Here is a 14,843-nt window from a genome sequence, read left to right as displayed (position 1 = left end):
CTCGACGGCCTTGGGGAACTTCTCGAGCATGGCGGGGAGCAGCGGCAGCGGGTAGGCGGCGTCGAGCGCGAGCACCCGGTCCATGGCCTCCTGCACGTCGGCCCTGGTCGTAGGTGCGCCGAGCGCGGCACGGACGTCGCGCTCAACCTCCCTCCACAGCCTGGTGGCGTTGCGCTGCTCCTCGGCGAGCTGCGAGGGCTGGATCTTGTTGACGGCCGCCATGGTGACCGCCGCCGTGGCGAGGAGCACCCCCGCGGACGCCTTGAGCGCGACCATGGTCGGCGCGGCGGGCGCGAGCGCGGCCATGACGGAGGCGGCGAGCGTGAGGGAGTTGGTGGAGTGGAGCAGCAGGTGGTTCCAGTTGTCGCGCTGCTTGCCGATGATGTCGTGCATCTCGGCGCGGTCCGCCGCCGCCTCCGCGATGGCGCGGAGCTTCTGGACGGACACGTCCGCCGACGGGGAGGCCGGGACGCGCGGCGCCTCGATCCATTCGAGCTTGAGGCTGAGGTTGTCCTGCGCGGTGTGAATGCCAGAGGGCACGCGCAGGGCGGCGCGGCAGGTAGCGGCGCCGCTCCGTCGTGGGCGAGGCCGTGGCCGCGCTGTGGAAGTCGAAGGGGAAGAGGAAGGCTGGGCCAAGAAGAGGCGCTGGGGATGGAGTGCCGCCATGCTTTCGGTTGCTGGTTCGCTGTTGTCGCTTCGTTTGCTTCCTGGATGCTGGACTGGACTGGTAAGCCGGTGTCGCGTCGATGAACTGACGAAGTTAGGTTGGGGATGGAAGCGATGGACCGACGAAGTTGGTTATTTATAGGTCGGGCGCCTGCGGAGGAGTGGGTGATGGATTTGACCGAGCATGTGTTGGTCTGGGTCAATTCCTTTGCCGAGAATTGTGGTTTGAAGTGCGTGCGTTGATGTTTGAATCAGACGAGATCGGACGAGAGACCGTTTCTCGCAACTGGTCAAGAGATGGCAGTTTGACAAAGTATCTATTTCGTTCAAAAAAAACCTAGCAACGACTACCAACACTGAAGCAAGCCGAAGGCACGCCGCCGTCATCGCCCATCTCTCGCCAGAGCCGGACAAACCTTGTTATAGTAGACAATCGGAAGTCATCGTGCTAAGGCCCAATAGGACCAGCGAACTAGAACAACAACTATCAAAAAAAAAATGAAACTCCATGGGCACTAGCACCCACGGTTTATTGATATAGAAGAAGCATCCCTCATGAGAATTCCAGAAATTCGTCCCCGACGTGGATCGAACTCTGGTCGTTGGGTTTACAATCATGCGCCCCCAACCACTGGGCTATGCCCACGTCCTCAGAACAACAACTATCGCCAATGAAGAGAGTCGTAGATCGAAAAGATCGGAAGGATCAAATCTGTAAGCGCCCAAGCAAAGACGAATGAAGTTCGAACGTTATTCTAACGCTGCGGGACCTCTTACATGAGGTTCAGATGGCAGAGGAGGAGCTATGTCTACCCTGGGCAAAAGCAATGCAATCGATGAGGTAGTCGGTACAGAAGAGGAGTCAGGCAATAAAGCTATGGTGGTTTTTTCTAACACGGCCACCTCGGCCAAGCGTATGAATTTAGGTACACCAAAAAACACAAGACCACGTGGGTGTTGGATGGGCAGCAAACCTAGCTCGGTGGTGGAACGGGGGACCAGGACATGTACGAGGTGTCCAGCACATTGGAGACAGTCGGCCCAAGGGCCACCGATGAACTGACGGGGCCGGCGCCCGGCGGAGCTCCGTCAGGAGCAATGAACCGCCGAAGGAAGCGCATCAGTGCCTACGGCCTATTTTTCTCAGTTGTTTACTGCTGATACAACTCTTTGCACGGACCCAGTGATTGACCTAATTAATTCTGTGTTATTAACATCATGAATGATGGCATATGCAAAGATTTTATAGACAAGGAGATAGCTAATGCTCTGTTCCAGATTGGGCCACTCAAGGAGCCGGGTCTGGATGGCTTCCCCGCCCGTTTCTTCCAAAGGAATTGGGCAATTATGAGGGAGCAGGTAATTGCAGGAGTGCATGAGTTCATCCGCATAGGAGTCCTGCTTGAGGGAGCGAACAACACTTCCATTGTTCTCATCCCGAAGGTGGATAACCCGGAGAGGCTCACGGAGTTCCGGCCCATAAGCTTATGCAGTGTCATTTATAAGGTGGTGGCAAAGTGCTTGGTGAATCGCTTGAGACCAATTTTGGATGAGATTATATCTCCTGAACAGAGTGCTTTTGTCCCTCGACGGTTCATTACGACAATGCGTTAATTGCTTTTGAGTGCATTCACTTTATTCAGCAGGAGAAAGACCCTAACAAAAGTTTTTATGCTTATAAGCTTGATTTATCTAAAGCTTATGATAGGGTGGACTGGATTTTTTTGGAGCGAATGATGCAAAAGTTGGACTTCGCTTGCCGTTGGGTGAACTGCATTATGCCTTGCGTCACCTCGGTGAGATACACAATAAAATTTAATGGAACCCTCTTTGGACTCATTTGCACCGTCGTGTGGTCTTCGACAAGGTGATCCATGTCCCCGTTTCTGTTCTTTTTTGTAGCTGATGGTCTTTCTGATTTTGTTGAAATAGGAAGAGGAACAGGTGATTATACTCAAAAATATGCCGAAGAGCTCCGGGTGTTTCTCAATTATTTGTGAGCAGATGACGCGTTGTTGTTCTTCAGGCGGAGGAGGAACAAGAAAAGAAAGTCCAGAATGTGTTGAATACTTGGGAAAATGCTACGGGACAGTGCATCAATCCGGCGAAGTGTAGTGCTGCGAAATGGACATACAGGAAGCGGTTAGGACAACCCTTTGCATTGGCAGGGTAACTTTTGAGGAGAAGTGTGTAGGGCTGCCAATGCCCGAGGGACGAATGTCAAGAGGTAAATTTCAGAATCTGCAATCACGGCTCTTGAAGAGAATTATAGCGTGGGGTGATACCCTCTCTCTGGCCAGCAAGGAGACCATGATCAAGTCTGTTGCTCAGACTATTCCTACCTATATTATGGGTATCTTGAAGCTTCCTATGTCAGCGTGTGATGACCTGAATAAAATGGAATGGACACTAGTAGAAAGAGGGCTTTTAGTCCCGGTTCATAAGGGCCTTTAGTCCCGGTTCTGGAACCGGGACTAAAGGGTCGTTACTAAAGCCTCCCCCTTTAGTTTCGATTCTTACACGAACCGGGACTAAAGGCCGTCCACGTGGTCGCTGCCTGGAGGTCCACCTCTAGTCCCGGTTGGTAACACCAACCTGTTACCACCCGGTACTAATGGAATTTTTATGTTTTTTTTTGAAATTTTTTTTGAAAATTTTTTTTAGATTTTTTTTATTTTCAAATTTCTGAATTATTTTAACCTCTCATCTCTAATCACCACTGAGCATGCTTAACTTCCGGGTTCTATTCTCCCTCGTTTTCAAGTCTGCACTTGTTGTTTTCCTGACAATAGTAAGATGTCAATCCTATTAACCTCAGGAATTTAGCTTGAGCATGAAGTCACACATTTCACTGTTTGAGTTTGAAACTATCGTTCTAAAAAATAACACTAATATTTAGTAACACTAATATTTCTTGAATAATTAGTTTGACCATTGTTTGACCACAGTTTGACCATAGTTTGAGCAGATTTGACCAAAATTCAAAAAACTGAAATAATTATTTAGTAACACTAATATTCTTGAATAATTATTTAGTAACACTAATACTTCTTGAATAAGTAGTTTGACCATAGTTTGACCAGATTTAACAAAAATTCAAAAAAAACTGAAATTTGAGCACTTTTTTTCCTTTTTCATATTATATATTTTGAAAAACAATTCCGGAAAAAAATTCAAACTATTTTTTTTTCTGTTACTAGTGCCGCACCTAGCAAACGGTGCGCCACTAGTAAGTTTGAAATTTTTTGAATATTTTTGCCTCCAGATGTTAAAAGCCCCGTAACTTTTTTTCTGTTAGGTGTTTGAGGATTTTGAAAATATTTAACGGGGTTCCCCCAGTTAAATTTGGATGTAACTTTTCGAGTAGATGGTTTTTCATATAAAAAACTTTTTAATCCGAATTCGTATGCAAAAGTTATGCCCATTTTACTAAATTCTAGAGAGATTTTGCAAATAAAGTCGAAATTCATATTTGTCAATTTTCCCAACAACTAGACCACATATCACATGGAAAACTTATTTTATTTTATTTTTTTGACATTTTCATCATTTTCTTTTATTTTTTAAAAAACTGAAAAGGCGATCAGGGGGGTAGAGTTTGAAAATGGGACATTTAGTACCGGTTCGTGCCATGAACCGGTACTAATGCCTCAAACCCCATTAGTACCGGTTCGTGGCTCGAACCGGGACTAAAGGTCTAACCTTTAGTCCCGGTTGGTGCCACGAACTAGTACTAATGGGCATCGCACCCTTTAGTCCCAGTTCGTGGCACCAACCGGGACTAAAAGGTCCAGACGAACTGGGACAAATTGCCCACGTGGCCCGGCCGGCCCCCTGGGCTCACAAACCGGGACTAATGCCCCCATTAGTCCTGGTTCTGGATTGAACCGGGACTAATGGGCTAACCCGGCCTTGACCAAATCCCTCTTTTCTACTAGTGGGAACTTCTGGTGGGGTTTAGACGTTTAGTGGATGGTCAAAGGAAAACACACTAGTTGGCATTGCCGAAAATACAGGCTCATAAATCCAAGGGTGGCATGGGGTTCGGAGACTTCTGCATCTTCAACCAGGCTCTTCTAGCGAGACAGGCTTGGCATTCGCCAATTAAGCCTAACAGTTTATGTGTGCAGGTTCTCAAGAGGCGTTATTATCCTGATGGGCGACTCGAGGATACGGTCGTCTCGAGGAACGTTTCCCCATCCTGGTAGGCTATCTAGTACGACCTTTGAGCTCCTGAAGAAGGGCATCATTTGGCTAGTCGGCGATGGCCAAAACATTCTCATTTGGCGCGATTGGTGGATCCCGAGAGAGCCCTCGCGCCAACCCATCATGCAGCAGGGTACATGTCGCATCAGGAGGGTGGCAGAGCTCCTGGATGGAGGGGGCTCGTGGCGCATGGATCTTCTTCAGCTCTACTTCCTCCCGGCAGACGCCGACATGATCACAAGCACCCGAACATCACCGCACATAACAGAGGATATCATCGCGTGGGCACCAAACAAGAACGGTATCTTCACTGTTTGATCTGCCTATCACCTTCCCATGGACGAGCGCAAATGTCCATCAGATACCACCACGAGCAAGGCACCGGATGGTTGTGAAGATCATATGGGGGTACCCTGCTCCCCTAAGGTATGCATCTTCGCATGGAGAGTTGTGACCAATTCACATGCTACTCGGGCCAACAAATTATCACACCACCCTGCCTGTCGCCTGCGCGTGCCTTCTGGCATTCGCACCACGCAGGACAACCGCAACCTCAAGCTCGAATGGATCGAGGTGCCGCGCGTCCCGGCCTCCCTGTCGGCGGATGTGTCCGTTCAGAAGCTCCGCGACAACTAGAACCACTTGCTGCTCCACTCCACAAACTCCCTCACGCTCGCCGCCTCCGTCATGGCTGCGCTCGCGCCCGCCGAGCCGGCCATGCCTGCGCTCAAGGCGTCTGCGGGGGTGCTCCTGGCTTCCGTGGCCGTTACCATGGTGGCCGTCAACAAGATCCAGCCGTCGTAGCTCGCCGAGGAGCAGCACAACGCCACCAGGCTATGGAGGGAGCTCGAGCGCGACGTCCGTGCCGCGCTCGCGCTCGGCGCGTCGACGACCACCAGGGCCGACGTGTAGGACGACATGGACCGGGTGCTCGCGCTCGACGCCGCCTACCCGCTGCCGCTGCTCCCTAGCATGCTCGAAAAGTTTCCCAAGGCCATCGAGCCCACGCGCTGGTTGCCGCGCTGTCGCCCCGCGCAGCCCAAGAACTCAAGGACAAGGAGCTTCGGGCGTCGTGCAGTCACATCCGGCAACGGCTGGACCCAAGATCTTGAGGACGAGATGCGAGGCATCCTCAGGGTCATTAAGGCCAAGGATGAGCAGGAGTTCCTGACGGTGGGCAAGCTGGTGCTCAACCTAAACAGGGGCCTCGCCGTAGCCGGTCCGGTGCTGGCCGGCACGGCGGCGTTCGCCATAGTGTTCATTGGCTCCGGCGAGGACGGGACGTGGGCGTCGGGCGCGGCCGTCCTTGGCGGGGCGCTGGCGGCGGCGGTGAACACGGTGGAGCACGGCGGGCAGATGGGCATGCTGTTCGAGCTGCTCCGCAACTGCGCCGGGTTCTACCGCAAGATCCAGGAGGACATCGAGGCCAACCTCGCCGAGCCCGACGTGGAGCGGAGGGAGCGCGGCGAGGTGTTTGCGACCAAGGTGGCGCTCAAGCTCGGGCGGAGCCTGTCGGACCTGAAGCAGTTCAGGAAGATGGCCTCGCCGTCCGTTCAAGACGAGGACATCAAGGAATTTGCCGGGAAACTCTTCTAATCCACCCACCCACCCACTCACTCACTCTAGAATAGATGACCTGATGAATTCATGAAACCTGTATAGGAATTCCAAGTTCCATTCATTCTTTTGTAATGGTAGAAATTGAGACCACAATTATTTGATTCATTCATTCTTATATTTTCCATACCAATTTGCACGCTATATACTCGCGAGTTTGAAGTTCGAACTGACACTTCAATTTTTGCAATCGTCTGACGGGCAAAGATGCGGTCAACACGCACAAGAACATGGGTTGGAATAGCCCAAGCTAAACACCGAAGGTTTGCGTGGCGCCACCTAACCTTGAGGTCGTATTCTACTTGTAGGCCTAGTTTTTTCTCGTGTTGTGCCAGCCACCATTTCACACTAGCTTGTTTCTGTTCATATAAAATTTAAATAACTCGTTTCCGTCAGTGCATACGCCTGCTGGGGTTAGCCCATGATCATCTCTGAAAACGTCGTCCGTTTATTAAAAATTGTGATTCTATCTAGTTAGACTTGTCCTTTTCTTATACTCCCTCCGTCCGAAAATACTTGTCATCAAAATGGATAAAAAGAGATTTATCTAAAACTAAAATACATCTAGATACATCCCCTTTTACCCATTTTGATGACATGTATTTCCGGACGGAGGGAGTATAAAAGAAACAATAACTTGATCAGGACCATATGATCAGGACACTAGCAAAGAGTGATAATAGCTCACTGGACTAATTCTCTGCTATTATAACGTCTGACCGGCAGATGAGCAGGAGCCATGCAACTTCTTTTCCTTGAGAGAGCGATCGACAGCCAAGAAATATTCTACGGCTTCCAAGTTCCATTAATAAGAAATACAAAAGATTGTATCCTACGTCCTCCCAGAAAACAAAAGGGAAGCTAATCTAATTGTTCAGAGTCGACGTACGGCAGGGTCAATTCAAGGCGAAGAAGTTTTCAACCTCAACATTTGGAAGTTGACGGCTGAACATGACTGCCATACCATTCCACCATACCGGAAATAGCAAACCAGATTCAGATTCTACGTGCTTCGACACAATAACATCGGTCAGATTTCCGGAATTTTGTCATGTGTTTCTTTCTCGTTTATTTCAGGAATTTCGTCATGTGTTTCTTTCTCGTTTATTTGCTGCAGAGATTTTCAGATCTTAAAATTAATGGATAATGATATGTCAAGCTCTGAACTTAGAAAGGGGTTCATAGATGATTAAAATCCGGAAATCTTCAGAGATTTCACGCCAAGATTTCAAAGTTTGAGATTGAATTTGTAGGGCCTTGCCCTCGCCCGAAGGAGAGGGGAGCCCTTTCAGAAATTCTCAATGACCCACGAGGGCCAAAGAGGGGGTTTGGAAATAGTTTTCAACCAGCAATTGACGCGCCTCGGTATTACCTCACTAGCTGCGTCATTGCCCCAAGCGCAAAGATGTCTTCTTCCGTTCGCCCACGGCCCCTTCTTATACCCACCTCCATCCCTTCGTCCCCGCTCCCGAGTGCTGATCGAGAGCTTCACCTTCTCTCTGTCTCCATCTGTCTGGTGTAAGTAGCCCTCTTTTAGGCTATATATACTAGTTTGATTTCTCCATGGCGTCTATTAATTTTGTTTCTGTCAACATTGCGACTGTAAAATGTTTTCTTATCAAATTATACTCATTTGTGATCTGCTATGGACTTGTGAGAAAGCAGATTAGCCCTCATAAACTTTTTTATTGTGCTAGGATGGAGGAAGATTGGGTAAAAACTGTCTTTTACTTGAAATAAAAAGGAGGAAACATTTTACGTACTATAGTTCTTATACCATGTGCAGGTGCTGGTATGCAGCATTTCCACATTTTCCTATGTGCAATCACCCTAGTCTCGATGTATTCTGTGATTTATAGTAGTAGCCATCCAACATGGAGTGTGATCTGTTTCTTATGTGATTTTGATTTTAGTTGTAATTTTCTGCTGTAGTACATTATAAAATTATACCTGACTCATTTGATTTGGTGCTAGTATGACACGATGATCTGTAAGTACTGATTACAATATCTGTGCATTAGGAAATGAGAAGTCGACATTAGTAAAACCTGTTAATATAGCTTGCTTGAGAGTGCTATTAGACAATTTTATAGCCGGTGCCTCCTTTTCTGTAACCATCAAACTGATCGCGTGGTGAACCTCCTACTGACAAATAGTTGGACACACCACAGAATTTATAACCTCTAGAATGTGTTTCTTTCTCGTTTATTTGCTGCAAAGTTTTCCACATCTTAAAGTAAGATCAGATGGATAATGATATGTCAAACTCTGAACTTAGAGGGGTTCAGAGGTGACAAAAATTCAGAAATCCTCAGAGATTTACCCCTAATTCAGAGCGGGGTTGGTTGGGTTTGTATTAAGCAAAGAGGAAAGTAGAGCCCGACCCACTCCCGTGGCGGCTAGGGTTTATCCCTATTACAACTCGATGCCCCTCTCCGCTGGAAACCCCTGGCTTTATAGCCATTACAGTCCAAGAGTTGGTAACGTAAAAAAGAAGAAATGAAAGTGACAGCTTAAGGTACAGTAATTGGCACCTATAGGGAAATTAAATCGTAGCCGTCGGATAGAGATCTGATACCGGCTACTCTGCTTCACTCCAGTTGGCACAACTACGCCAGTGCATCTCGGCCATTGACTCTTGAACTGGAGGATATTGTTGGTTGTAGGTTGTAGTTATTTTCGAAAGGGAAACAGTAACTGAAGGTGGCATATCCTTCAGATATTCAGGTGAGGTCTGACATGATAACATTAATCTTTTGGTTAATTGAAATGATCTATTTTCGAAATGATATAACCTGTAGAACTGTCGAGCTGTCTGTTGCTCTGTTATCGAATCATACAGATTTTATGTTAAGGTAGCTAGTTCATGTTTTTCCGTATTTATTATCGATGGCAGCATAAACAAAGATAGTTTGGATTTCCATATTGATTTTGTATCTATTCTTAGGTCACACTGCCATAGTACTACAGCATAAACAAGATTCCTCACCAAGTCACACTTGTCGTTCATTAGTCTTTGTAATTAATCTGAGCAAGGTTTCTTACTGCAACAACAACTGTTTACCCCATGATCCTACTATGCGTCCGTCGAAACTGCTGATGTTTGGTGCTCTCATTCAATAGATGCAGATCTTTGTCAAGACCCTGGCGGGCAAGACGATCACCGTCAAGGTCGATCCAGGGGACACCGTCTACGTTGTGAAGGCGAAGATTCAGGATCAGCAGCGCCTTATGTTTGGCAGGGAGGAGCTGGAGGATGGATTAACTCTGGCTGACTACGACATTGAGGATGAATGTACCCTTCACTTTGATCTGCGGCCACAGAGAAGGAAGATGCTAATCTTGATTAAAACGTTGACAGGCAAGATCTTTGCTCTTGAGGTCGATAACTTGGAAACAGTTGACAGTGTCAAGGCTAAGATCGAGGTTGAGGAGGGCATTCCTGTGGACCAGCAGAAGCTCATCTTTGCCGGGAAACAAATGGAAGATTTTCGCACCCTGGGGGAGCATGGCATCAAGCACCAGGACATGATTAACCTGGTGCTCCGCCTCCGTGCCTGACTAGCGAATGCTACCAAGACTTTCTTCCCAGTATGCTTCAGATTCTTTCTGTTTGCAAATTGTCCAGCCATGCAGAAACCTGCGTAAGAGCGTGCGCTAGTATGTCAGACGTATTTGCTACCTACAGGCTACAATCAGTATGGTCGAAATGTATGTCATGTGCCTTTCTGTCTCGCCCTGTGGTGCCTCTGAAAAAGCAGAAGTGAAAGAGCGCGGGCTAATGTTGTTCGAAGAATCGAAGCATTTGCCGCTGCATGCACTACTCTGCTTTTCCGTGTGCTCTAATTTGGTTGCATTCAGAGAAGAATTATGCGGCTAACTGCTGAAATTTGGCCTGCTAATTTCTTTATAGCATGAAGTAGCTTCCTTGGCTTGCATATTTTGCTCAAGGGTACTTCATGAATTTGCACAACCCTGCGGTGATGGTCCACGTACATTACCACATTCACTCTGAAATTGAGAACACACAAGAGCATTGCATATGTTTCTAAATTTTGACAACCATATTCATGTAAAACAACCACAATGAACAAATTTTTACAACCCTGCAGTTGTAAATTGGAGACGGCACTGGGAGTATTTCTTATAGGAAACATGAGAGACATTTTAGATCTTTGTGTAAAAAGATAAAAAAAAACACAACTGCAGCAAGCATGAACAAATTCGTTCGACTCGCCTCTAATGCTTTGGCCTGACACCGCCACTCGCAAAGAACCCTGCAGAATTACAGAAGAATCCTCGTAGTCTTATTTTTTGGTATTCATTCACTAATGAGAAGGAACAGAGGAACGCAATTACGATAACCTGGAGGAATTGGCAGCTAAGAAGTGATCAATTGCATGATAAACTAGTTCCACCAATGACGATAATAGCAAAGTTTTGTTTCCAGCGAATATGCTTTAGAGTGTATCATTGCATTGATAGAGGGAACAAAGATTTTTTTTTTATCTAGATACATGAACTCCTCGTCTCAAATTCAGTGCAAGGACGGCCATGGCCATGTGAAGGGGAAAGGTGTAATTGATGGAGGATACAGTCGGTCCGTGCATAAGGTGATAGTTACCGCCCCTGCCCCATGGCTTTTCCACCAGTGGAGTGGATCTTGGCGATATCGGTGGATGGAGCTTTTTGTGCAAATGAGAAAGATGCAGGGGTGGTTATCCATCCGCGACTCGGCTGGCGACCTTGGCCTTGCAGCCTGTAAATACATGGCTAGGTGTGGAGATCCTCTTGAAGCAGAGCTACTGGCTGCCATGGAAGGAGTGCTTGCGGCGTGCACATACGTAGCAGGGTCGTTTGTCCTCCAAACCGACTGCTCAAATCTGATAAAGATACTGAATAATCTGAGCCAAAACAAGTCCCGGCTAGGCTAGCTGGTTATAGAGTTGAAGGATCTATCCGTCGAAGTGAGGGAGCTGAATATCATGAAAATAGATAGACATCAAAGTAGGGCTGCGGATTTCCCAGCTAAATCGTCGCGCTCAGAGCATCTCTTGGGTGAAGGTACCGTAGTTGGCGCCTAAAGGGGCAACTAAATCATAGCCGTCGGATAGAGATCTGACACGGGCTACATCATCTGCTTCACTTGAGCGGGTGACGGTTCACCAGTGCATCTCGACCGTTGATTCTTGAACTGGGCGATTTCGTTGGCTGTAGCTCTTTTCGGAAGGGAAACAGAATTTATGTAATTCTGTGCCGTCGAGAGCCTTCCCTTGGAAGAAGCCCAGATGATTTACCTTTTTTTTTTTGAACATCAGTCAGATGATTTACCTGCAGAGGCCCTACCCGTGACATATAAATCCCCAGTATTCCATCGTTCCGAGCAAACTAACCATCGGTTCCTTCTTCCTCTCTGGCGTCACCGATCGAGTTCAAGACATCAAGGTACTCGAGCAGTTGACCTTCTCATCTCTCTAGACTCGTCATTGGTCTCATCTCTAAAACCTACTAGTACGTACGTACGCTACATCCATACAGCGATGGGTTAAATTTGGGGAGGTTGAGCATGACTGATCAGTCTGTTCTTTCTGGGTTCATCTTGAGAGACGAGATCTCTCGCCGATCTGTCCCGGCACGTATTTCAGAATCATTAGTAGTTGGATGGAGCTTGTCCGTGTTCCTCTCCGCTCCAGTTTATCCATACTGATGTGAACAATGTTCCACAACAAGGCATGCTCATCGTTAATTGTAATTAGTCGGAACGATCGAGATTTCTTGCTCGTGCAACAACTGTTCTCCCTAGTAATTTATCCACTATCGGTCCCTCCAAATTGCTGATGCGCTGTACCCTCATTCAACAGATGAAGATCTCCGTCCAGACCCTCGCTGGCAAGACGATCACCGTCATGGTCGACCCCTCGGACACCATCAACGTTGTCATGGCGAAGATTCAGGATCAGCAGCGCCTTGTCGGCTAAGGTTCCAAAAAACTACCTGTTTTCAATTTTTCTCAGATACCTACCAAGCAAGTGGTCGGCTGTTTCAAAAAACCCAAATCTTCGAGTGATTTAAAGTTGATCGCGATTATGACAGGTCGGGCCTGCACCTAAACGAACTGCCTGTTTGACCGTTAGGTTCACTGTTAACTTACAAGTGGGGCTCACATGTCACTGTCTCTACCTCATATTCAAACAAAAAAAATCTTCAATCCCCCAGTTCTTTTCCAAATTTACAAATATGTCCTCGCCTTTTACAAAACAACCCCTATAAACATTGCTAAAAAGCAATCAGGTCCATGCTGTTTTTCTGAAAAAGCAATCGGGTCCCTGTAGTTTTTCTAAAAAAGCGATCGGGTCCCTGTACATGGCCGCCGCCGCGCCATGCCGTGCTCCATGCCGCCGCCACGCACCTGCAGGACGCCCTCTCCTGCTCCTTGGCCGGAGAGACGACTGCTTCTGCTGCTCCTTGGCAGCCGCCGAGCCGCGGCGGCCTCTGCTGCTGCTCCTTGCAGCCGTCGAGCCAGGACGACCTCTGCTGCTGCTCCTTGCAGCCGCCAAGCCCCGCCTCGCGAGTTGGTGCGGCGCGTGTCTGCCGTTGCTGGTGCCACAGCCAAGTTGGTGCGGCGTGTGGTGGCTTCCGGCGGCGCCCCGGTCGATCTGGCGCATCCGCCCTGGCCGTTGAACCTGTCCGCTTCCGGCGGCGGCTAGCTGGTGGCTTTTGGCGGCGACGAGCTGGTGTCTTCCGGCGGCAGAGGAGAGAGGGAGGCCGGGAGGGGTGGTGCCGGCTTGGGAGAGGACAGAGTCGTCGGCTCGGGAGGGGGTGCGTATCCTGCTTGTGCTCGAGAGAGAGACAGAGAGTTCAGGGGAGGGAGAGAAAGAAAAGAGAAGGAAGAGACACTGACATTTGGGCCCCACTTGTAAGATAACGGTCAACCTAACGGTCAAACAGACAGATCGTTTAGGTGCGGGCCCGACGTGTCATAATCGCGATCAACTTTAAATCATTCGAAGATTTGGGTTTTTTGAAACAGCCAACCACCCATTTGGTAGGTATCTGAGAAAAATTAAAAACAGGTAGTTTTTTGGAACCCTAGCCTGTAAAGTAGTAGTTTTATGCTATTTACTCGGGCTAAAAGGCAGGCACACTCTGGCTGACTACAATATTCAGGATGGATCCACTCTTCACCTCGATCTGTGATGTCATAGAAAGAGGAAGCAGACACGTGTCGTACGTGGTGAGCAACCCAAATTAGTGAAAAAGAAGAGAAAAATATACCAAATCTTTGTCAACGGGCTTACCGGCAAAATCACTACCTATGATGTTGAGGACTCGAGTACCGTCGAAAGTGTAAAGGAAATGATCCGGAAAAAGGAGGGTGCTCCCGTGGACAAACAAAGGCTGATCTATGGCGGGAAACAGCTAGTGGATGGTCAGACCATGGAGGACTGTGGCATCCAGAAGTTTTCCACAATTCACCTGCTGCTCCAATTTCCGATAGTGCAGTGTATGCGGTGCCATGCATGGCTGATAAGATATGTGCTTCCCGCGTTCATCTTAAGAAGCGAGATTTCTCGCTGGGCTTTCACCGTACGTATATCAGAATCATTAGTTGTTGGATGGAATTTGTTCGTGTTCAACTCCACTCCGATTTAGTATACTTTGATTGGCTTTTTATATAGTACTAGTACAATGCCCGTGCGTTGCCACGGCCCTTTTGTTGTATAAATCTTAATGAATTTTTTGGCCCTTCCAATGACATCGCCTCAACATCCTTGTCGATGGATTCTTTTTGAACATTGACATAATCCATCTCCATCTCTTTCATACTCTGTAAAAATAAATATGTATAAAAACATACCTTTTGTATTATCATGCACAACAAATATATAAAGAACAATTATTTCTATGCATCTCGTCTGATTGTTTAAAACCTAATGATTTTTCTGTCTGGTTCACCATAAATCTTTGTCAATAAAAAGCCATCAGTTTTGATCTTTGATCTACAAAAGTAAACATATAAACAATATTAAAATAAAAAATAGAAAACTCATATACAATATATATTCATTGGTCAGATGCTAAATGCGAGTAGATGACCGTTTTTACTCGGAGTGAGTGACATCGTCCTTTTTAGTAGAGTGAGCCGCATTCCAATTTGAATAAACTGTAAGTTCACCTGTATATAACTTGTTGGTAATTATGTTTCAAAAGAAATAGCAAACTCTGTGATGTTGCTTATGTTTCATTCTTATATCAAGATTGCAAGATTGTTTTCAGTTTTTAGAAATATTGTTGTAAATTTTGGATGCTTGCATTTCCATCATGAAGATAACTAATATCTTATTTAGAAGAAT

General features: G+C 47.2%; 1 protein-coding gene and 1 pseudogene across 1 annotated transcript; one reads left to right on the top strand and one right to left on the bottom strand.

The window, feature by feature from the left end:
* Positions 1-7,742: 7,742 nt before the first annotated feature.
* Positions 7,743-7,896, bottom strand: LOC123163287 (uncharacterized; annotated as a pseudogene).
* A 1,716-nt stretch (positions 7,897-9,612) lies between these two features.
* LOC123156115 (polyubiquitin 11-like) lies at positions 9,613-14,142 on the top strand. Its single transcript, XM_044574282.1, has 2 exons — positions 9,613-10,044; positions 13,753-14,142. Exons 1-2 carry the CDS (start codon positions 9,613-9,615, stop codon positions 14,140-14,142), a joined length of 822 nt encoding a protein of 273 aa, XP_044430217.1.
* The last annotated feature ends 701 nt before the right edge of the window (positions 14,143-14,843 follow it).

The sequence above is a fragment of the Triticum aestivum genome, chromosome 7B (assembly GCF_018294505.1).
Source record: "Triticum aestivum cultivar Chinese Spring chromosome 7B, IWGSC CS RefSeq v2.1, whole genome shotgun sequence".
Classification (NCBI taxonomy): Eukaryota; Viridiplantae; Streptophyta; class Magnoliopsida; order Poales; family Poaceae; genus Triticum; species Triticum aestivum.
Note: the sequence above shows the minus strand (reverse complement) of the source record. Positions and strands in the feature narration are given on the sequence as shown.

Excerpts from the sequence above, each read along its gene's own strand:
- LOC123156115 (XM_044574282.1), top strand. The coding sequence starts at position 9,613 with ATGCAGATCTTTGTCAAGACCCTGGCGGGCAAGACGATCACCGTCAAG. Across the intron at positions 10,045-13,752 it reads ACCTGGTGCTCCGCCTCCGT|AGAAAAATATACCAAATCTT; the intron begins GCCTGACTAGCG and ends GTGAAAAAGAAG.